Source organism: Pantherophis guttatus, chromosome 1, assembly GCF_059756535.1.
Source record: "Pantherophis guttatus breed Tessera chromosome 1, ASM5975653v1, whole genome shotgun sequence".
Lineage (NCBI taxonomy): Eukaryota > Metazoa > Chordata > Lepidosauria > Squamata > Colubridae > Pantherophis > Pantherophis guttatus.
The window spans coordinates 86,819,375-86,842,483 of NC_142063.1; the positions used below are offsets into that span (position 1 = coordinate 86,819,375).

The window sequence follows — 23,109 nt, forward strand, 5'->3', positions numbered from 1 at the left end:
TATGCTGACCTCTTAGTGGAATGCATCATTCCCAAGCAATTATACAAGGACCTCAAGAAGAAAAAGAGACCATGATATTTGCCCATTTTTAAAATATCCTTTTCTGCTCATAGTCATGTTACAGTTAATGGTGCCTAATTTCCCATCTATTTCATTTTAGATCTGCCATATTTTTAAGTCATTGATCTCAAACTTTATTTGGTTTTTAATCCTCATTTATTGATACTGAAGGAGATCTTATGATGTTTAATGTGAACACAGAACATTACAATGTACAGGAAAAGGAGAATGTTATGACTCATTATATGAGAAAAACAGGAAACCCAATTAGCTCACTAAAATAATATTTCCTACAATAATTGGTGGTTTTAACTCAGTTGCATTATTACATTAAAGCATAGGAAGAACCACTGCTTTTGGGTGGATTGATATTAAATTGCTAGTTCTAGTAAATGAGGTTCTAAAGTTATTATCTACCCCTTTTAATAATTACATTCCTGTAATGGTAAGATTCAAGTTACATAGTCGGGTATGAAAAGAAATTCCATTTTTAAGCATCCATGTGATGCCTTTACTTAAAGGCAAAAGTAAACAGGGATAGCCCTGTTCTTGTATAGTGGCTGTTTATTAACAAATACAATAAATGTTTGAATTGCTTCACAATGTGACAAATTTCATCACGTTCCTTCAATAACTTACTTCATCCATTACTAGCCAGATAAGAAACAAAAAAACCCTTATGTTTAGAAATGTTTAGAATATATATTTCTGCATTTCTAACCAATCAATTGGATGGACATTGTTTCATGGCAAACTTAAGGAAAAAAAGCCAATTTTAAAAAATATTTTTTAATTGGTTAGATGTTATAGTTTTCCCCTGTTTATGTTTTATCTGTTGCTTACTGGTGGCTTCAGTAAGAACTCCAGTGTGAAATGTAAACACCATAATAAATGAAAAAATAAATTGCTCAACAGTAAACAAAAATCAGCAAAAAGTTAATATTCAATATGAATATTAGTTTAGTTTAGAATTAGTTTATATGTCTCTAAACTAATATGCTGTTCCTTGATACTGTATATGGATATATATCTCATTTCTTAGAATTCCCTGGTTCATGACTAGCTGAATAAGTACAACATAATTTATCTATGTCTATTATGTATATCTATTTAGACCAGCCTGACCTGATTTGTTTCCCTTCTGATATTGTAAGAGGCAGGGCCGGATTTAGATGAAAAGGGGCCCTAGACTATTCCACTTATGAGGCCCTTTCACCTATAGTAAAAGTGTAATTTTAATTTTGCTAACAATTTGAATGTAAGCCCCTCTTGATCTTGAGGCCCTAGGCTGAAGCCTAGTTAGCCTATAGGAAAATCCGGCCCTGGTAAGAGTACAGCCATCAACTTGCCAAGCAGGATAGTCATTTGGTATGATGCCTAAAAAATCCTGGAATTACAAACAGTACCAAGCGGAGGAAGATCACCATAGCAAATGAACAGGTTGGGTTACCTGGCTTTGGAAAATACATATCCCTTTAAAACTGAGTTAAAGTGAATCAAAAGGTGGAACTTAAATTATTTGTTTATTATTGGGGATTCTCACGTGAGCGGTACGGTGGCCTAGAGGTTAAGATGCTCTCCTCACACTCAGGAGGCTGAGAATTCAAGCCTAGGAAGCAACAGCTCTATCAGGGTGCAATGAGAAAATGTCTGCTGTGAACTCTGCATAGGCATCAGGAAGGCCATCCAGCCAGTAAATGCTCAGCTCCATTCAGTCATCCCAACTCCACCCTGATACAAGGGATTACAGGGTCATAAAAAGAAGAAGAAATGTTGATTCTTATACAAGGGAGCAAATGATACCATCTGCTGCAAAGTGTTACCAGTATATAATTGATGTAATTTCTATGATGATGTAACAATACGTATGACATCATTGTGACTTTTACCAGATCTTGCCAAGTCTGAGAACTATACCAATATATTCAGAGTGAAAAAAAATGAGGGATATCAGCTATTTAAATCCAAAGTAGGAAAGGTGTTTTGGATCTGGCATGGATTTCAATGTCTTCTAAATAAACCTCCTTAACACCTTCATAACTCAAATATCATGGAGCTCCCATGTAACACCTCTCCTGCGCGAGCTGTACTGGCTCCCGGTGGTCTTCCGGTGCGCTTCAAGGTTTTGGTTACCACCTTTAAAGCGCTCCATGGCTTAGGACCTGGTTACTTACGGGACCGCCTACTACCATCAACAGCCTCCCACCGACTAGTACACTCCCACAGAGAGGGGCTCCTCCAGGTGCCGTCGGCCAAACAATGTTGGCTGTCGGCCCCTAGGGGGAGAGCCTTCTCTGTGGGGGCACCGATGATCTGGAATGAGCTCCCCCCAGAGATACGGAGGATTCCAAATCTGCGCACCTTCCGCCGCGAGTTGAAGACGCTTTTATTTCATCAAGCTGGCCTCGCCTAAATCTTCTCCCTTTTAAGTGTAAATTTTAAATTTTTAATGTATTTTAAAATTATGGGTATTTTAAATTATGGGTATTAATTCAGCCAAATTTATTTAATTCATTTTATTCGATTTTAAATTTTGTATATCTATGTGTTTTATTTCATGGCTGTGCACCGCCCTGAGTCCTTTGGGAGTAGGGCGGTATAGAAATTCAATAAAATAAAATAAAATAAATAATAAATATGTATTTGTGATGACCCGGGGCAAGGCACAGAGGCAACACAGTCAGCTGATAGTTCAAATTGCCCCTTTATTGCTCCAACTTTCCCCCAAATCTCCCACCAGTGGTGAGTTGCCCCCGGTTCGGACCGGTTCACAAGAACCGGTAGTAAAATTGGCGGGACATCCCGCCCATCACCCCGGATGTCATCATCAGCGATCTGCGCATGAGCAGAAGCAAGGCACATGCATGAGCAAAGCGCGCATGTGCACGATCCCGTTGCGAACCGGTAGTAAAGGTAAGTAGAGCCCACCCCTGGCTCCCACGTTATGGCAAGTCCCAGAGCAAAGCGATATCTCTCTCTCTCTCTCTCTCTCTCTCTCTCTCACACACACACACACACACACACACACACACACACACCTCCATCAGCCTCTGGCTGCAAGTAGTTCAGCAAAATGCTCTGAGCACAACAGCTGTAAAGTAAGAAATCCAGTGGGGCAAGGGAATAAGTCAATAAATCCAGGAAGCAAAGGAACATGGCAATGGTTTGAGGAAGCAAAGGAACATGGCAATGGTTCCAGGAAGCAAAGGAAATTGTTTCAGGAAGCAAAGGAATAAGGCAATTAATCCAGGAAGGTGCCTGATCATTGTAGAAGAGATTAATGTAACTGTCGAGTCCTACTGGAGCTCGCCATTGCTGGGTGGGGGGGTCTGGGAAACTGCCAGGACGTTACCCGTGTGGAAAGGGGAGCCGAGCAGCGAGACGGCCAGCGCAAGATGGTACAGCACAAACAGCAATCCCTGAACCCATCAGCCTCCCTCGGTTCCTGGTCGGCGACGTTCGATGTCAGCGATGTTCAATGACGTCGGAATTCGTCAGGATTACTGCAACCGCTAAACAGCTGATTGGGGGGGGAGTTATTGGGATATTAAGTGCCGGATGCTGGTTTCAGAATTAAGTTTGGGATAAATAGTGCTGTGCTTTGCTTCTGGCTGTGAATCTACAATAACCTGAGTAAAACTTGCATCTCATCTCTGCTTGTGGTGATTTATTACGTTCGCGGCTCGAGACAAAAGACAAGCCAAGAGTAACTGATAGCAGGCAGAAAAGAAATTCACGAATATTTAAAGTTTAATGATGGGAAGTTTTGATAATGTTTGATGTGAAAATAAATCACATTTTTTTCTACACAATGTTTTTATCTGATAAATAAAAATGTATCTGCATATATTGTTTGTTCTAGCCGAGTTTGGAGAATTGTAAACTCCAAAACTCACAGGATCCATTCTGGGTCGGTCACCAGGACCAAGGGTTTTGTCTTCCAAGCTTTCGGCCTCGTGCTGGAGTCCATCCTCAGGGAACTTCTCTCTAGCGTAATGTAGGCCATTCTATGTGTGGTATTTATAGTGCCTGTTGTAAATGGCTTTTTAGATGTTGATTGGGGTATGTTGATGGCTGGCCAAAACTTATTGCATCTTATATTAATGTTGGGAGTACTAGTGTGGTTGATTCACTTTTAAAAAGGCAGCAGCATCTTCTCCTGTCCCTGTGTTTGTATATCAGAATCAGTCTCTAACACCCACATTTTCTAATCAGTTGTTGATTTTCCAAATTATTAATATGTTTTGAATTAATACATTTTTCCACACACATCCCTGCTGTTACTTTTTTTAAAAAGCACTAACAGCTGGAATATAATGCAAAATCATAAGTCTTTTTTTGAAAAGGAATGAAATGTGCTTCACACAAATTAATGTGTCTAACTATTTTATCCCATCAGGGAATAATAACTCATGCTTTGGGAGCACATGGATCTAGATATGCTTCATTGACCTCCTCCATTTCTCCAAAATACACAAGGCTTTTATATCCGTTTGCAGAATAACACTAACAAAAAAGGTGCTGTTGTTGTTTTAAATGAAATGTAGACGCAAGAGAAGAAATCTTGCATCTAATGCTGTACTCTTCCATTACATAAATCACTAATAGCATCTAATTGTCCATTACAGGGTTTTTAGAAGCATCCAAATTACAGCCTCTTTTTTCTTTTGTTCCCCTTTATTTTTATTTTATTATTTTATTTGTGTATAGGACAGTGCTGTTTGTCAATTATCCCTCATTTGTGATGGGGCAGTTTATTGTGTACAGTTGTATACAAGACAATCCTGACCTTGTTCTTGAAATTTCTTCTGAGTTAATTTAATTGTAACACTCCCACCCTCAATATTCATAATTCTTTACCATTATATGCAAAATAATTGATCCACATACCGCATTGCCAAATTTGTTTATGGAAGCCCATTCAGTAGGTATACATGTCTTGATAGTAATTGTCCAAGCATATGACTTCCAAATTATATTTTATCTGCTAACAGTAACAATAATTAATTATGTATTTATTAGTTTGTGTACAAGCTAGTTCTCCTTTACCTCAGTATAGAACTGATGCCAATTCTGTCTTTTATATTTGTATAGGAACAACATTGAAAATCAATTGCTTTTTATACGTATTCTTCCAGTTTTTTAGAGTTTGGGGGTATAAGTAAAAATGCAATAAGTGTATAATAAGTGTATTTCTTAAAGTCTGCACAAAAAGTTTTTGTTTGTTACTATTTACATTTCAAAAATAGGAAGACTAGAAATGGAATGGAAGGAACAAAATGAGAATGTGTGCAAATTCACTGTTTTAAATAACTATAACTTACAAACATTTGTCACACAAGCTACATTCCAAGGGATTTGTGGCATATCAGATTTTTTTATGTGTGTGTTGCCACTGTGGGAATTTTCCACTCAAGATGAATCCTGTATGTCTTGCAACCCTGTTATGTAACATCATGGTTTGTGATTGGAAATTTCATGGAGATGTAGTGTTTATTTCTTATCCCAATGGTATGTTTAATAGAAGCAAATAAGCTGGTGTGCCAGAAAAAATCAGACAATAATAATAGGTATAAATCAAACAGAGTAACCTCTGTGCTGTTTAACCATGTTTTTCCAATGATGTGAAATTACACAACTGTAATAGGGGCACTGCAATGTGCTATCACTATTAAAACATGCTAATATGACATTGCATTCTGGAACATAGGTGCAAATAATTAATTCCCACCACAATCAATGTAACCATTTGAGTAGCAATAAAACTTTGCCCTTCTACAAGATTTTCTGCAGATCTGATAGGACTCCTGACTTCCAGGACAGTCTCTCTAATTGGATAATTCCTAAGTATATCTGAATTAAAATTTGTGGGTATTCTAGAAATTGCAGTTCTTTTTCACCCAGGGAAAAAGCTGCTATAGGATAAATCTAGAAGCAAAACTATCCAGAAGAAACTGAGGCAGTAATATTAGACAATTCTAAACCTTGAAAATACATTAAAAATGCACATCTTGGCTTCTGTAATGGGATAGTGAGACAGATAATCTAGAACAACTTTCTTCAAAGATTCAATCAGGATTCTGAGACTTATTGTCAAACACAATTGAAAAGTTCCAGCTTAGAGAAGTCTGGAAGATGGTTTGACACTCAATTTATTTATTTATTTTTATTTTATTCAATTTGTATACCGCCCTTCTCCTAGTGGACTCAGGGCGGTGCACAGCCAGAACTAAAACACATACCAATACAAAATTTAAAATTATTAAAAGAATTACATAACTTTGGCCCAAATTAAAACAATTCAAATTAAAACCCATTGACAATTTTAAAAGCTAAAAAACTAAAAAAAAGACTAAAGAAGGGGGGGTTCACGCCAGCCCTGCTTGATGGAAAAGAAAAGTTTTCAGGGCACGGCGAAAGACCCGGAGATCCGATATCCTTTGTATCTCCGGGGGCAAATAGTTCCAGAGGGCAGGAGCTGCCACAGAGAAGGCCCTCCCCCTGGGGGTCGCCAGCCGACATTGCCTGGCTGACGGCACCCTGAGGAGTTCCTCTCTGTGGGAGCGTACTGGTCGGTGGGAGGCTTTCTGCTTTGACACTCAATTACAGTGCCTTAATTCATTCATTGCTTTTATATCCTACTTTTTCTTTGAAAGCTTAAGGCAGATTATTGACTTGTATCACTTAACAACTCCATGTTTTCATTATTAAATTTTGTTGGGTTTTTTTTTTTAAATCCCATTCTCAAAAAAGAGGCAAAGTTAAATTCTGTGGAGGGTTGATTTATTTAATCTTAATGGCTACAAAATGGCAGCAACTAGGTGTTCTCTGTTTTCATTTCTGAAATAAATTATTAAAGGGTCTTAGCAAAGTACTGTAGGGCAAGAATGTGGTACGCATACTACAGCAATTAACATTCTTGGCCTCGATAGACCTTTGGTTAAATTCAAAGGAAGGTTACCTAATTTGTATTCTTATTTTAGGAGCTATTATTCTTTCCCCAAAACTAAGAAACTAAAAGCAGAGAACATACCAAGCAAAGTCTCTAGACTCAAATACTACATTCATTTTAATAAAAACACTTTAAAGAACAGGTTGTTGAAAACTATAGACCCTTGTTTCTTCAAATGGATGCCAGTCTTCGTAACTCAAGTTGACATGGGCTGATGTTTACATGCAGACATTACTGAAGGCAAAAGCAGCAAGTCAACAGCTTGGCCAGCAACAAGGAAGTGATCTCATATAACTTTGTGGAATTCTCTGATTGGCTGCCCAGACTTTCAACAACAATTTGGCTAGACTGAAGCAATTAAGTAGCAAGTGGTTGCAGTTTCCTTCCAGCAAGAAGTTCATGAACTATTTTACAAGGAATATCATTTAATTTGACTAATTTGCAATTTGTGTCTCATTAGAGGCTAGAACTCTTTAAAAATGCCACATGCACATTTGGTCATGCAGATGTACTCAGTTGATCCCTACCAAAACAAAAAAATAAGAGACCGTCAAATCAGCCATTGTAAAGATAAAAAGTCATCTTTTTCTAGGACATCGTTCCAAAAGGTGTCACTGGGTTATTGAAAATGCATATAACCCCTTTCAAGAGTCCTTCCTTTTTTCAGGAAATCTTTGGGCCAGTTTGTAATCCAAATAAACATTGAAGCAGGACCATAAAATAAATCGCATTAATATTATCAAAATCAGCACAGTCATCAAAAGGCCTGATTCCATATTGAAGCGGGAATGTAGAAGCCACTGGGTTCGGAGATGAGGTCGGGGATATACCTTTTTTTGAACACGATTGCTGGTGTTCTAATTATATAATGTCCTATTTGGTGATGTATGACAAATGGTGCTGTTCCTATAACGTTCCATTTCAAGTGATCTCACTAGCATGTGAGAGAAGAGTGCAGCTGACAGATTTGGAACATGTAATACACTATTTAATCAAGAGGCCCCATGCACTATTCATACAGAATTAAGAACTCTTATATTGACAATAACAGTATTGTCAGAAGATCTTTGGAAGGGGAAAAAATGGGGGGGCTCCATAAACACTCACTCGCGCTCTCTCTGAAGTTGGATTTTTTTTTTCAGTTCTTTTTTCCTCCAGTGCTGATGTAATCTCCAAACATCTCCAACAGCAGCTGCTTAGCGAAACCAGGCACCTTCTCCCTCTTCCTTTTCAAAAGCGCATGCGGCACTTTCCAGCCCCCTCCAGACAATCAGAGCCTTTCTTTAGCCAATTAGCTATGAGTCCCCCCCCCCAAACTGTCCAATGGACTCATAAGAATGGTCTTTGCAGGAAACAACACTGGAACCCTTTTTTTTTTCCTTTCCTAGACAAATTGAAAAGAGAGGGAGGGAGGGAGGGAGAAGAAAGGGAAAGAAAATCAGAGCACAGATACTTCCCAAAATGCATTGGTCAACAATTAACACGCTGCCCCATGCAAGAACACACACACAGACGCACAAACACAAACGCACACACATACATACACTCATGTCAACCTAAAATCTTGGAAAGAAAATTGTTCACTTTCTCTTGAGGAGAAAATCTTTCACGGACAGTTTGAGGGAAAAGATTTATGTAAGTGTTTAAACGAAAACATTCCTAAAGAGGATTGATTTTGCCCATTTTTGACTGGCATAAACGCTGCTACAAACCGGCATAAATTTTAAAGGAAATGTAAAAGACAACTAAACGCATTATTTGGAGGTAAACAAAATATTGAAACAAAGTTGGATTAGAATGGTACAAATATGTTACGGAGGTAGATGTCATAGCTATTTCACCAATTCCTTCTGAACTTTCTTGTTTTTCTTTGAAGACGTTTGCTTCTCATCCAAGAAGCTTCTTCAACTGTGACTGGATGATGGAGAATGGAAGGATTTATATATTCCTTGCAGACAGCTAGTCATTTGCATTCTTTTAGAGAATTGTTGAGGCCACTTGGAAGTTTATCTGAGTCCTCAGGGTCACCTGAGTAGTGCAAATGGATGTGGAGCCTTCTTGGAGCTACTAAAAGGACTGTGTTGTAGATTGGAGGTAGATGATGTCATATCCCTCCCCCTCTGTTGAGAGAGGGATGTTCAATTTGGCATAGATGTCCTTTTTGGCCTCTCTTTCAAACCAGTGGTCCTCTCTGTCCAAAATGTGGACTTTGCTGTCTTCAAAAAAGTGGCCTTTGTTTTTTAAATGCAACGGACTGCTGAATCTTGTCCTGATGGGTCAATTTTATTAATTTTATTTTAAGCACCCCAGAGTTGTTCTTGCAAGTAGGAGACTATACAAATTGATATCTTTGTTATATGATTTACCATGGTACCTCCACCTCCCAATGCTTGTTGTCCTTGAATTGTAGGAATAAACGTTTATGTACATATTAACACACTCATTTCCTAGTTTGGCAGTGAATTGAGTCACACAGCACAAATAGTCACAGTGAGGTCTTTGTCACATAAAATAATACCATGGGTGTCAGGGAATAGCAGGACTACCAAAAAAGAGCTGATATACCTCGGTGTAGAATTAAAACTGGTGGTTGGAGTACTTCTCCCAAAGAAAAACTGTTACTTCAGCAAACACTCGGCAGAGTTAAGGCCATGGGATGCTGGTATTGCTGGTGTTTCTGTGACTTCAGTCCCTGCAGGACACAGACAATAGCTCTTTTTGAAGTTGATTTTCAGTCCATGTTTCTCACATACTAACTATATAGAGTTTTATTGTTGTAGGATGAGAATTTTAGCTCCATTTTTAATTTAAGCAGTATGTAAATTTAGATATGTCCATTGTAACATAGGGAGCAGCTCCATCTTTTACATCATTATTCTAATCTATCAAAGCAGTTCTGGACATATTGTTACTCTTGATGCACTTTTTCATCTGGATAAAAAACTCTGAACACTCTGATGCTGACTCAAGTGCAAATGGCATAGTTACTGGCACTTTTTTAATGAAAATGGATTTGTATATTTCTCCATATACTGTATTATAGACCATCAGTAATGTTCCAGATATTGTGACCTTAACGGTAATCTCTACATAATATTAATTTCATCATAGAACATGGGACATCTTCTCTGCTATTTTTTTAATTTGTTAGATTTCTATCCTGCCATTTTTCCCAGATAAAAGTGGCAATGACTAGCATTCCATGTGAGTTAGTTACCCACTAAGTTTCAATGATGCATAGTATGATTGAGATGAACCTGGATTTCTCTGGTCCAAGTTCAATTATTTAATCACATTGTTAATCTCTTTTAAATTTTAAAAAACTACAATGACATATTTGGTAATTTTCAATTTGTTAAAGAAAAACAGTGGAAGAAGAAAAGTACTTTTATTTGGTATCATCTGCAAAACCTTCCATTCTATAACTCATGGTGCACTATACGAGAAAAATATGTACTATTCCTATATTACTATGACTATATACTGTATGTAAGCTATTAGCCATAATCTCTACTCTTACTCACTATTCATAAAACATTTCCACCCTTTTCAAAATGTATACATAAAGTCTAGTAAACAGTAAAGTATATAACAATTTTTCTAAACTTAGTAGAAATAAGTAGCCAGATAAATACTAAACTAAATACAATATATTTACATAAAAATATTGAAAGAATAAGAAAATTGGACATTTAACTTACATTTTGGCTCACATATTCAGTGAAAAGAGAGCAACAGAGAGCAAGCAAGTTTCTTTGTTCTAATATAGGAGCTAAAGTTTTATTAGATTCTTAAAGACTAGATGTCCAATATTTATCCCTTAGCATGGCCATATATCAGGATAAAAAGGTGAAGGCATTTCATTTCAGAATATTTACATAAAGTCCCACAATTCCCTGTACAATCAAGTGAAAATGAGATATTCTTTTAAATGTCTCCTGTTAAAAGCCAAATTAAGATTTTTTATCTGCAAAGAACAAAATGTGAAATGTTGACAAAGTCAACAATTGTTTTAAGGGTTGGTGATTATACATCTGCTAAGTTCTTTCAATGTTACATTGAGCTGGAAGGACACAGATCACATGCTTGCTATTTAGCGTGCAACGAATAACTTACCAAGTTACAAACGTAGAGGAGGAACAATCAAGTGTTGACAAAAATGAAAAGAAAGACTATCCAAGTTGTTTTTCCAAACTGAGAAAAAAAAATTGAAAACATTTTACTTCTTAATCCAATTCTATATTGCATCATATGATACTACCATAAATGAATTTGTTATTATGGCAACAAAGTCTATGACAAATAACTGACTGAGTTTTGGCAAGGATGCAGCACAAGGTTCCTCACAGTTGCATGAGGAACACAAAATTGTGATGAAAGTTCTCACTGGTCTTGTTCACTTGGTTACACTTAGTGTAATGATATGTGGGAATGACCTTGGGAGACATTAGGGAGAGCCATAGACTGGACCACTAGTGTGTAAAAGATATCTCAGCTTGCAGAGGGAGGGAGGATGTGGAAAATATTTCAGAAGAGATGCTCTCTAGTTTTCCAGAGAATAAATAGAAAGGAGGGGAGAAATACTGTCACTCTTGCAAGATGAATTGTTATTATACTAACAACTCTTAATGTAACCTTACAAGGAAGTTTGAGCTAGTATGCCTGATTGTGCTTCTTGCATGGACTACCTCACAGAGCTAATGTTTAATGGTGAGTGTGTTATACAAGCAAATAAACCAGGAAGTCAGAATGAAATTAACTCTGTCCAAACAGCCCAAGGATTATTTGGAAGTAGACTAATTCCACTAGTCACTAACCACATAGGAAAAGCAATGGGTGAAGTTTAATAAATTTCCTAATTCCTCGACTGTTGAGAAATTCTGATTATAATCCATAATCTGTTACATATTATTGTTTCTTTTTTTCCTTACTCTGTGGACATTGCCGGCCCTCAAATAATTGTGTCCGCTCAACCTCTGTTGCAGCATCTGCAATGATCTCAAAACTAGCCTCTCTCTCTTTCACTGGGACATTGATGACCATAGACTGCTGACACATGGCAATAAATGTTTAACCTGGAAAGGGAGGAAGTAGTTGATTCAGTCAACCATGTTGTGTGAATATAGCCAGTATGTCTGGAATTAAAACTCCCAGAAGGAAAGAGTCACAAGAGGTCAAAGATGTAAGAAAGTTAAAGTATAGGCATTAGAAGACGAAAAATCTCAAAGTAGCATTGTTTGCTCGAAAGAAAGGGAAGACCAAAGATAAAAAGAAGGATCAAAACAAAAGGAAGATTCTTTAAAAAATCATAATTATTTCAAGTAGGTGCATTCTATATGCTATTCTTTCCCAATATTTTTCCAGTTATGATTTACATTTCTATTGCCACTAAAATTGCACTTAAAAGATCTGTTTGTTTGAACTTACTAACCCTTATCCACCTTTCAAATTCTTCAAAATGGACCAACAAATGCTAATAGAATAGCCTGGTACTTTATAAGAATGATCTACAGTAGAAGCACATGTTAATCATAGCAGGCTTCAGTAGGACCAAGTTAGGTTTATTTGTGCATATATAAATGTGGGGCATAAGTTTAATAAAATTAAAATGTAGCTTTCACTAAGAAGTCTTTCAAAAGAAAAACCTCAGCATCTGTTTTTATTATCAGAAATTCTTTGAACCTTAGCTCAAGGAGGTAAATGGGAAATGCTTCCACTGCTAAGGAAACACATTGGCATAAAGAGCTGAAGAAGCTTCTTGGATGAGAAGCAAAATGTCTTCAAAGAAAACCCAGAAAGTCCGGTTGCCTCTTGAAAAAGCACCTTTGGGACAACCATGATCTGGATGACTGAGAATCTCCATAGACATTCTTCATGCTCCCTTCTTCAGAAGCGAATATCTCACCTTGATGGACAGACAGTCCTGTGTCAGAAGATTCTTCTTTAAAAAGAATGATTTTTTAAATGACTTAAGTGTCTATGTGATATAGTTATTGATAATCACTTTGTATGATATTTTTGCGTATAATCTGTATATAATCTACTGTTCTTTTGCTTCTGTGCACAATCTGAATCATTTCAAGGAAATGAAAGGAAGGAACAAACTCAGACTCAACCCATCCAAGACCGAGTGGCTGTGGTTTCCGTCGTCCCGATATAGTCAGTTGGCGCCATCTCTGACTATTGGGGGCGAGTCGTTGGCCCCCACAGATGGGGTTCGCAACTTGGGCATCCTCCTGGACTCACGGCGGTCTTTTGAAGAGCATATGACGGCCGTAGCCAGGAGGACTTTTTATCAGGTTCGCCTGATTCGCCAGTTGCATCCCTTTCTGGATCGGGACTCATTACGCACGGTCACTCACGCCCTTGTCAACTCACGCCTGGATTATTGTAATGCTCTCTACATGGGGCTCCCCTTGAGAAGCACCCGAAGGCTCCAACTGGTCCAGAATGCGGCCGCGCGGGTGGTAATGGGAGCAATGTGGCGCTCTCATGTAACCCCCCTCCTGCGCGAGCTGCACTGGCTCCCAGTGGTCTTCCGGGTGCACTTCAAGGTTTTGGTTACTATCTTTAGAGCGCTCCATGGCTCAGGACCAGGGTACTTACGAGACCGCCTCCTGCCACCAATAGCCTCTCGCCGACCAGTTCGCTCCCATAGAGAGGGACTCCTCAGGGTGCCGTCGGCCAAACAATGTCAACTGATGGCCCCCAGGGGGAGAGCCTTTTCTGTGGGGGCACCTACCATCTGGAACGGGCTTCCCCCGGAGTTACGAAACATCCAAGACTTACGCATATTCCGCCGTGCCCTGAAAACATTTCTATTCCAACAAGCTGGTCTGGCCTAACTCTCCCTTTTTAATTGGCTTTTAAACTGGCTTTTAAATTGGGTTTTAAACCTCTTTAGATAAATTTGGATGTTTTTAATCTTTGAGCCTAAATTACTTAATCTGTTTCTTAATAGTTTTTAACTTCTAGATGTATTTGTATTTATTATGGCTGTTCACCGCCCTGAGTCCTTCGGGAGAAGGGCGGTATACAAATATGAAAAATAAATAAATAAATAAATAAATTTAATATGTTTCTGGCCTGGATTGCCTTAGTTCAAATAACTTGCTCTTGAGCAGCCAAAATCAAGCCTTCAGTTTCTTCTTTTAATCTTACAGTTGTAAGCCTTTGTTTGGTTTTTATCTATGTCCACTTTCCCCTTGATTTTTTGTAGAAATTGACTATGTAGTGCTTTTACTTGCCAGCATTCTATTCATCAGATATTTGAGCCAAGAACCATGCAATTCGTCATTTCCAGGTTGTGTCCAGTTTTTAATCCTTTTCACTTTATTTCTAACTATTTCTGCTTTTATTGTTAGTTCTTCCATTTGCTGGTCTACATTAAGAAATGGAAAATAACACAAATAAGATTGTCACTGCCAAGCAACAAGAAGCTCCCGTCTCTTGATTTGAGATGAAACAGTATGTCTGAATCAGGGATGGGTTCTAACCGGCTTTACTACCGGTTCTCTTTGTGCGCGCGCTTTGCGCACGATTGCCTCTTCGGTCACGCGCTTTGCGTGTGATCGCCATGCGCATGCTCACTTTGCTCACCTGCACGCCAAACTTGCGCTTTGCGCAAGCGCGTTGCAAATCTGCCCAGCTGAGGTGCGGCAATCCACTCTGCCGCACTTCTCAGCTGGGCAAAAAAAGAAGAAATATAAGGTTGGCATAACGCCGGAGCGGGCAGGAGGGCCCTGCTCCCGAAGACAGAGAACCAGTTCGGTAACATCATATCGTCACCGCTACCGGCTCTCAAGAACCGGTGCGAACCGGGAGCTGTGCGAACTGTTCTGAATGATTTTTCTTCATTCTCTTTGAAAACAGTCATAACCAATCACATAGATGACATTTAATTACAATATATATCACTTTACATGCAAAATCAACTTTCTTTTTGTAGATAATTAAAGTATTTTATTATCTAAAAACAATATTTTTGTTTGATTTGTTTTTCCTGTAATGAGCCAATTTTATGATGAACTTCAGGCTTGTGAACAGCACATGAATGAGGCCTCTTTAATTGATTGAGGAGTCGGATGTGGTTAGTTTACTGAAAGATTATATTTTTAGATTGCAAAGAAGCAAAGCGAGCCTTTGAAAATTATTTTACTATTACACGTGTTATATTTAGAAGAGAACTGCAAGGGAAATTCTATGCATTTAGGCACAGATGACTTTGAAAAAAACTATAAAAGAGAAAAGTAATCATCAGGCCAAAAATTTAGCACAAATACCAACTTGCTAAACACATACCAAGCAAGAATTATTTGGGGAAAATAACAATAGAGGAAAGACACTGATTAAAGAAATACCCAGGAGGAAAATTCAATTGCCAACTCTGTGTGCTTCCTCCTTCCTATTTCTTAACCAAGTTGGGTGAGGCAAGGCTTAGAAGGAAGAGTGATCACACGCATTCATTCATAAATTCCCTTAAGTTACAAGTCCATAATTAATGAGCTTAGCCCTTAGACTTAGCCAAGCATTTGTGAATAAACAAAGCAAAGTATGCTAAACTCCCACACAATCTTAGGAAATCTGGAGGATATGAAGTGCTCATCTTGAACAATACATAAAACACAGAAGCATAAAAGATAAAGTAATCTGAGATTTGAGGATACAACCTGATCTGGAAAGGGTTGTATTTCCTCTGAAGGATCATATTAAAAAATTGGAAGATACAGTATTTCTGAAGCCATTATTCCTCTTGGAGGATCAGGAGGATACTATGGTCAAGAGTGCCTATGTCTTTGCCTACCTTAGGGCTGGTTATATCCTTTTCCAGAGAAGGTAGATATGTTCATTAGATCTATTTGTGATCATTTTCCAGTTAAGGTAAAAGTAAAGGTAAAGGTACCCCTCGCACATATATGCTAGTTGTTCCGGACTCTAAGGGGCGGTGCTCATCTCTGTTGCAAAGCCGAAGAGCCAGCGCTGTCTAAAGACATCTACATGGTCATGTGGCCAGCATGACTAAATGCCAAAGGCGCACGGAATGCTGTTACCTTCCCACCAAAGATGGTCCCTATTTTTCTACTTGCATTTTTTGCGTGCTTTCAAACTGCTAGATTGGCAGAAGCTGGGACAAGTAACGGGAGCTCACCCCGTTATGCGGCACTAGGGATTCGAACTGCTGAACTGACAACCTTTTGATCAACAAGCTCAGCGTTTTAGCCACTGAGCCACCACGTCCCTATTTTCCAGTTAGAGAATTTTCCAGTTAGAGAATTGCAATGCACTCTATGCAGAGTTGCAATACATTTTATGCAGAGGTGAAGAGGCAGTTTCCTTCTCTTATGAACTATAGCATTCAATCCCATATCAACTGTGTGGCCTTATATTCTGTTTTAGGCACAATGCACAGTGCTGGCTTTTACCTATGGAAACTTAAATAGTTTGTCACCAGGAAAACTACAGATTCATATTTTCTAGAATGAGCCTATCAATAGTTAAGATCTGTTGTGTATCAAAAGGAAAAGAGTAACAGGGTTGGGCCTCTTCACATCATTGCTAACGGGTTTGCTGCCAAAAGGGATAATTTACCCTGTTTCCCCCAAAATAAGACATCCCCTGATAATAAGCCCAATCAGGCTTTTGAGCGCATGGCAATAAGGCCAAGCGTTTATTTCAGGGTTCAAAAAAATATAAGACAGGGTCTTATTTTTGGGAAAACACGGTATATCCTTTCTTTACATTTTAGAAGGATCAAATATATTCATCCTATTTGACATTTGATCATTTTAAATATAATTCTGCTTTGAGATTTTGAATTGTTTTTCCTTCTATTTTAATTTATTTAGTATGCTTGTTAATTTATTCTTCAATATATTATGATTTAATATGATTTTGAGAAGGAGCAATTTTATAAAATGAACTATAAATAAATAGAAATATTTATTTATTTAGAAATATAGTCCTAATCCTTTTAGGACTAAAATATGTATTCATAATTTATTTGCATAAATATTGCAAAAAAGAAACAAAGTCACATCAAGCAGCTTTTCCTTACTGGGAATCTTTAGCCTAACTCAGCCAATCTAGATTATTCTAATATCTTGTTGATAGAGTGATGTGCTCATTAACTATCATATCCAGCTAATTAAATACATTTTTGAGGTAGGGTAGAAAATATTTTAAGGATGCTGATTAGCTGATGAAGAACAAATGGAATGACTTTCTTATCTCCCATCCTAAAATACAGGCATCTGTCTACCTCAGGTTTAAAAATGACTCAACAAATCTGGGCTTGTCACATGAAGACAATTCCTCAAAAGGAAAGAAAGTTCAATGAGGTTTAAACTTGTTCTTTCCTGAAAAAGATGAATCAATGAAAAATTAACAGGTGGAAACTGGATAAAACCAGTATTGCATGGTTTTATCAAGGAGGCATATTAGAATTTCCAGAATGTTCTAATACTGATGTAAATTGTAGACAAGGACCTCAAACAATTTTGCTTTCTATTTATTTCATTCTGGAACCAAAACAGATTGTTGGATTTGTAACTTGTTGAGCTACCTTACTCCAACATGGTTCTGCCTTAACCTTCATAGGATCCTTCATCAGCTTAGTTCTATTCAACAACTTTATAAATGAGTAGACAATGGAATAGAAGTTATATTTATCAAAATGTTCTGATAATACCATACTGCAAAGAGCTAGCTTAGAGACAAAATCACTGTTTAATATTATCTTAGTAATCATGAATATTTAGTTACATTCAACAGGAGGATGTTAAACAGTACCAAATATAAAAACTTAAATTGAAAAACTGGGGAGACTTGGCTTAGCGGCAATATAGTTCTAGGACTTCTTGTAGATTTCCAAATTAACATAAACAAGCAGTGTGACTACATTATAAAAGCTCCTTTTTAAACTCATATGTACTTACATTTATACTGAAATAATCAGAACATATCTAGCTGCATATGTATTTAGGTTCAGCTTCTGAAATATATCAGGGGAAAATTGGTCATTTTGAGAAAAACATTTTCTTCTCATTTTATAGTTATTTCTAGACTAGACCAACATTTCCTAGCTGTGATAGAATTATAAATTCTGAATTTTGGTCATTCATGTACCAATTGCCAGGATGGCTGAGATTGTAATAAATAAACTCAAATTTCAAAGTCAACTAATTAAAAGCTAATTTAAAATCAATAGTGAAATATACATCAAGAACCCTTAGTCAATTTCAGTTAATTGGGCAATTCAGTGGGCAATTGTAACTTTTGGTTCCCAGGCCATAAAGTGTCAGGAGACTTTTACGTAAACAGTCAGGTATAAGCTTCTCACTGAATCCTCCTCATTGGATCATAGGAAGACTGTTGAAAAGAAAACAAATTCTCTGTCCTAATGTCCACAAGCTATATTGATTCTAAATAGAGAAAAGTTCAGCTGCTGGAACTCTTGTAACCCTTTCCCGTTCTTCTCAATAAATCTTGTTAGTGTAACTCTAAGAAGCATGCTTGAAAAAAGAATCACTTTCAGTTTTATGCAGCTGACAAAAAGCTTGATGATGATGATGATGAGGAGGAGGAGGAGGAGGAGGAAGAGGATGCTTTCCTGCAGTGCAGTAGCTACCAAAGCAGCGGACAATGAATCAACCATAAGGCAACTGTAAAATATAAAATCAACAAAAGAAACTTCACAAGATGTAAAATCAATGATAATGGTACAAAAACCATTGTAATATATTTTTCAAAAACTTTTAGGGAAAAAAAGCATTGGAACTTTGGACTATAAGCCTCTCACCCAAGAGCCTGACTTCATAACAAGTTGGGGGATATGCAAGTTGCCTATCCTTTCATTCCATGGGTACTGCTATTTAATTAATAAATAATAACAGTATCAAGAGGAGAGTAAATCACCAACAATACAATGTTGGTCTTCTGGTTACTATATTCCTAAATTGCCAAATATCAATTGTGAGTTTAAGAAGGTGATAACAATGCAGACAGTTTTGCCCAAACAACAATCTTTCCAAATGAAGTTTCTTGTATCTGTCTGCTCAAAAGAATAATAGAATAACAGAGTTGGAAGGGACCTTGGGGGTCTTCTAGTCCATCCCCCTGCTCAAGCAGGAGACCCTATGCCATTTCAGACAAGTGGCTGCCAAGTTTCTTCTTAAAAGCATCCAATGATGAAACAACCACAACTTCTGAAGGCAAGCCATTCCACTGGTTAATTGTTCTCACTTCTGGCATTAGGAAATTTTTCCTTAGTTCTAGGTTGCTTCTCTCCTTGATTAGTTTCTATCCATTGTTTCTTATCTTGCCTTCTGGTGCTTTGGAGAATGGGTTGACTCCTTCTTCTTTATGTCAGTCTCTCAAATATTGGAACACTGCTATCATGTCATCCCTAGTCTTTCTTTTCACTAAACTACCCAATTCCTGCAACCATTCTTCATATGTCTTAGCCTCCAGCCCTCTTTTCCCACTGAAAATCCCACTAAATTCAATATGATTGAAACTTGTGTATCTTTATTCCTAGGACTGCATCTACATACCTAAGTGAATAGAACTGTTATCAAGCAACACGTCTCAATTACATTAAGAAAGTACAAATCACAGCTTTTCAAATATAGGAAATGTGGCCATTCCATTTGAATGCTTAAGTAATCCCACTGAGTTTGAAAGGCTTCTTAACTTCAAGAAATGTGGCTTTAGTCAGACAAAGGTAAATATGAGTTTGTGTTAAAATTAATATTTTAGTTTCCCATTTGCTCAAGAATACTAAAGAATTGTTGTTCTCTATGTGCACGTAAGCAGGAATCCAACCTGAACAACTACTCGAGCAGATTTTATAACTATAACAGAAAGAAATTTATTTGCAGGAAATATGGCACGAGGAAAGACAAAATCTAGCATCAAACTACATCCTACCAGGAGGAGTGTCCAAGAACATGTGCTTTGTGAATATGTCCCTGGGAAGAAAGTCAGAAGGAAATGAGCTCAGAATAGCAATCTCTTAACAGACAAAGAGAGGACACAGAGTAAATCCTTAACCCTCTATTTATACTCCACTGTTTCCCTTGGGGTCAGTAGGTCATGAAGTGCTGACAGGTCATGCCATTGGATTTGTATCTCCAATAAATAATAATGCTGTAGTTAATTTATTGCTTTAAATTAAGGTATTGAAGATTTGGGTGTGTGTGTGAGAGAGAGAGAGAGGGAGGAAGAGGGAGAGAGGGAGGGAGGGAGGGAGGGAGAGAGAGAGAGAGAGAGAGAGAGAGAGAGAGAGAGAGAGAGAGAGAGAGAGAGAGAATAGTGACCAGTGGCAGCAGGATCTTACATTCAACTGATTTTCACAAGACCAAAATGTAACTAGTCAATATAAATCCAATACTATGAGAGTAACCAGTCAGTATTATGCCTACCTGAGTTAAAATACCCAGCATTTTGAACTTCAGTTTAGCACTATGAGTAGGGGAAATCTCTGAGGAAATATAGAAATCTTGCTTTTCTTTCAATCTTGCATTTTGCATGTATAATTTTGTGTTGCTTCTTGTCTCATATCATTGGAATGATTTGTGTGGAATTCTGCTATGTTCTAGAATTCTTCTCCTGAGAAAGAACATCAGTGCAAACTAGATTGGGCACATTCAGGTGGACCGGACTAGCTGTTGCCTTGTTTAGCAACTATTTGAAGTTTTGATGGCACTGAAAAAGTAACTTTACAACCAGTCCTCACATTTATGATTGTAGGGTCCCTGCCATCACGTGATCAACATTCAGGTGATTCACAACTAGCAAGCAATTACAAACATTGCAACATCCCACCTGTTGCAATGTGATCACCATCAGTCCACAACTAGTTTCATGATCAAGTGATGTCTCAATAAGTCATGGTGATTCACTTAGTGACTACAGCAGAAGTGAAGTCTAAAGCACCATCAAGAGCACATTATATTTTTCTTAGTGATCATATCACTTAGGAACAGAATTGCTGATCCCCATTGTGGTCACTAAACGAGTACTACCTCTAATTCATTCATTAAGGTGTCATTGTATGTGTCACTCCCCTCCCCCTATAACATTTGTATTGTATTAAACATATTAAACATCCAGACTGTGAGATATCAAAGCAACACAAAGGCATTGTTTCATTTCTACTTTAGAATAAAGCAATAGATCAAGCTATCCTGAATAAAAAAATCTTACTCAAAATAAGCATGTGTTCCGTATTTTAAGTTTTAGCGTCATACAGTCTTAGCTTATTTGAGCCAATGTGATATGAAGGCAATCTTGATGCTGTGGGATATGGAAAAACTAGGTTTATCTTTAGATAATTGTTAACTGGTGAACAAACCTATCTTACAGAGTAAAATAAGTTTGTTAACAACTTAGAAGGATCCTGGGTTATAAATGAATGGCTCTGAGGTGGTACATATCTGGATGCAATGGGGTCATCACTCGATCTTGGTGTATAAGAAAAGGCCCACCCATTAAACAGTCGGAAGTGACTGACGTGATGGCAAATACTTCAAAAATTAGCATGCAGACTTTCCTGCCTCAGCGAAGACATGTGTGACTCAAATTCAAGTCATTTAAGTTATAAACAATGAAGTCTCTTAATCAACTTGGCCACGTGGACCAGTTTCGGTTTGTGCCAGTTTCCTGTAGGGATGTCTTGCTGTTAGTTATTGCATCTGTCAGCCAAGCTTATCTTCATCTTTGGCCCAAAGACTCTAAAGTCCAGAGAATGGCAGCCTTTCTTGAGGGAAAAATGAAAGGACGATCATGCAATTAACTTATATGGGTAAAGTATGAAATCGGGAAAGGGAACCAATTTGGAATGTTTTTCTGCTTGGAGCAGAGAGACAGAAAGAGTTGTTGTAAGGATGGAGCAGGGAGGGGAGGAAGAAGAGGACAAGAAAAGAATTTGGACTTCTCCAACTTGCGGATCACTGTTTCAAGTCAGCAGCAAGTCTAAACAAGGCCGATGTTAGCATTCAGAGCACACGTTGCGGCAAAGGATGGGAAAGGAATAGAGCAGCCCAAAGAGCTGGCGCCACTAACTGACGAGCAGGGAGCAAGGGATAAAGATTTACTGCAAGAGAGGAGGAAACAGTCCGCTGGCCCGATTAGAGCTGTGAATACTGAGTGTCCAGAGAAGATTTTGCAGCTGACTGATCACAGGCTGGAGGAGCAGGCCTCGGACAACAGCTGCAAGGCTTGCCAGGCTGTGAAAACAAAGGGTGCCTAGCACAGTGAAAAGAAAGAGCTGGCAGGTTGTGGCTAGTAATGGCAAATGTGTGAGGTATGACACTGTGAGGAAGGAAGGAAGGAAGGAAGGAAGGAAGGAAGGAAGGAAGGAAGGAAGGAAGGAAGGAAGGAAGGAAGGAAGGGAAACAGTAGGAAAGGGGGGGGATAACACAAAGAAAGGTGCTCAAACTTATTCTAAAACCTGTCTATGTTATGGATAATTATAAGATCCTTCTTCTGCTCACTGGGCACACTTCCATATTACCACTATTTCTACCCACAGAATGCATTTCAGCAGACTTCAAACAATGGTAAATATACAAAGCATAGCATTAATTAATCACCCTTTTTCTCTCCAGAAGAGGGCAAAGAATATTATCCAATCAGTGTCCCACCTCCCATCCCAAAGCACCTTCAGTTGTGATTTAACAAAAATATCCTTCACCACTTCACAGAAAAGAAGAAATAAGTTGCTAGCCCTCCCAATTCAATACGTCTTCCTGTATCTACAGAATTTGTCTGGCACTTTGTTCATTGATCTGCTTACTGATCTGAGTGATTACTATGCTGTCAATATTATATGTGTAGGCAAGCTGAATATGAAAAGTATGAAGAACAGTGAAAACCCCTAAAAATTCCCCAACTACCTTGCCACCCTTCCTCCATTGTGTTTTAAACTTTGGTAAATTATTTATTTATTTTATTTATTTATGCAATTTATATGCCGCCCTTCTCCCGAAGGACTCAGGGCAGCTTACAAAGAATAACTTCAACAATTTAAATTTAAATGTAAATTAAAATCCAGTTAAAATTAATTAAAATTATAACAATGTAAAAGCCCCTAGACG

General features: G+C 37.9%; 1 protein-coding gene across 1 annotated transcript; it reads right to left on the bottom strand.

The window, feature by feature from the left end:
- Nucleotides 1-7,625: 7,625 nt before the first annotated feature.
- SMIM38 (small integral membrane protein 38) lies at nt 7,626-7,788 on the bottom strand. Its single transcript, XM_060687212.2, has one exon. The coding sequence runs from the start codon at nt 7,786-7,788 to the stop codon at nt 7,657-7,659; it is 132 nt and encodes a 43-aa protein (XP_060543195.1). The 3' UTR covers nt 7,626-7,656.
- Between the last annotated feature and the right edge of the window lie 15,321 nt (nt 7,789-23,109).

Excerpts from the sequence above, each read along its gene's own strand:
- SMIM38 (XM_060687212.2), bottom strand. The coding sequence starts at position 7,788 with ATGGAATCAGGCCTTTTGATGACTGTGCTGATTTTGATAATATTAATG.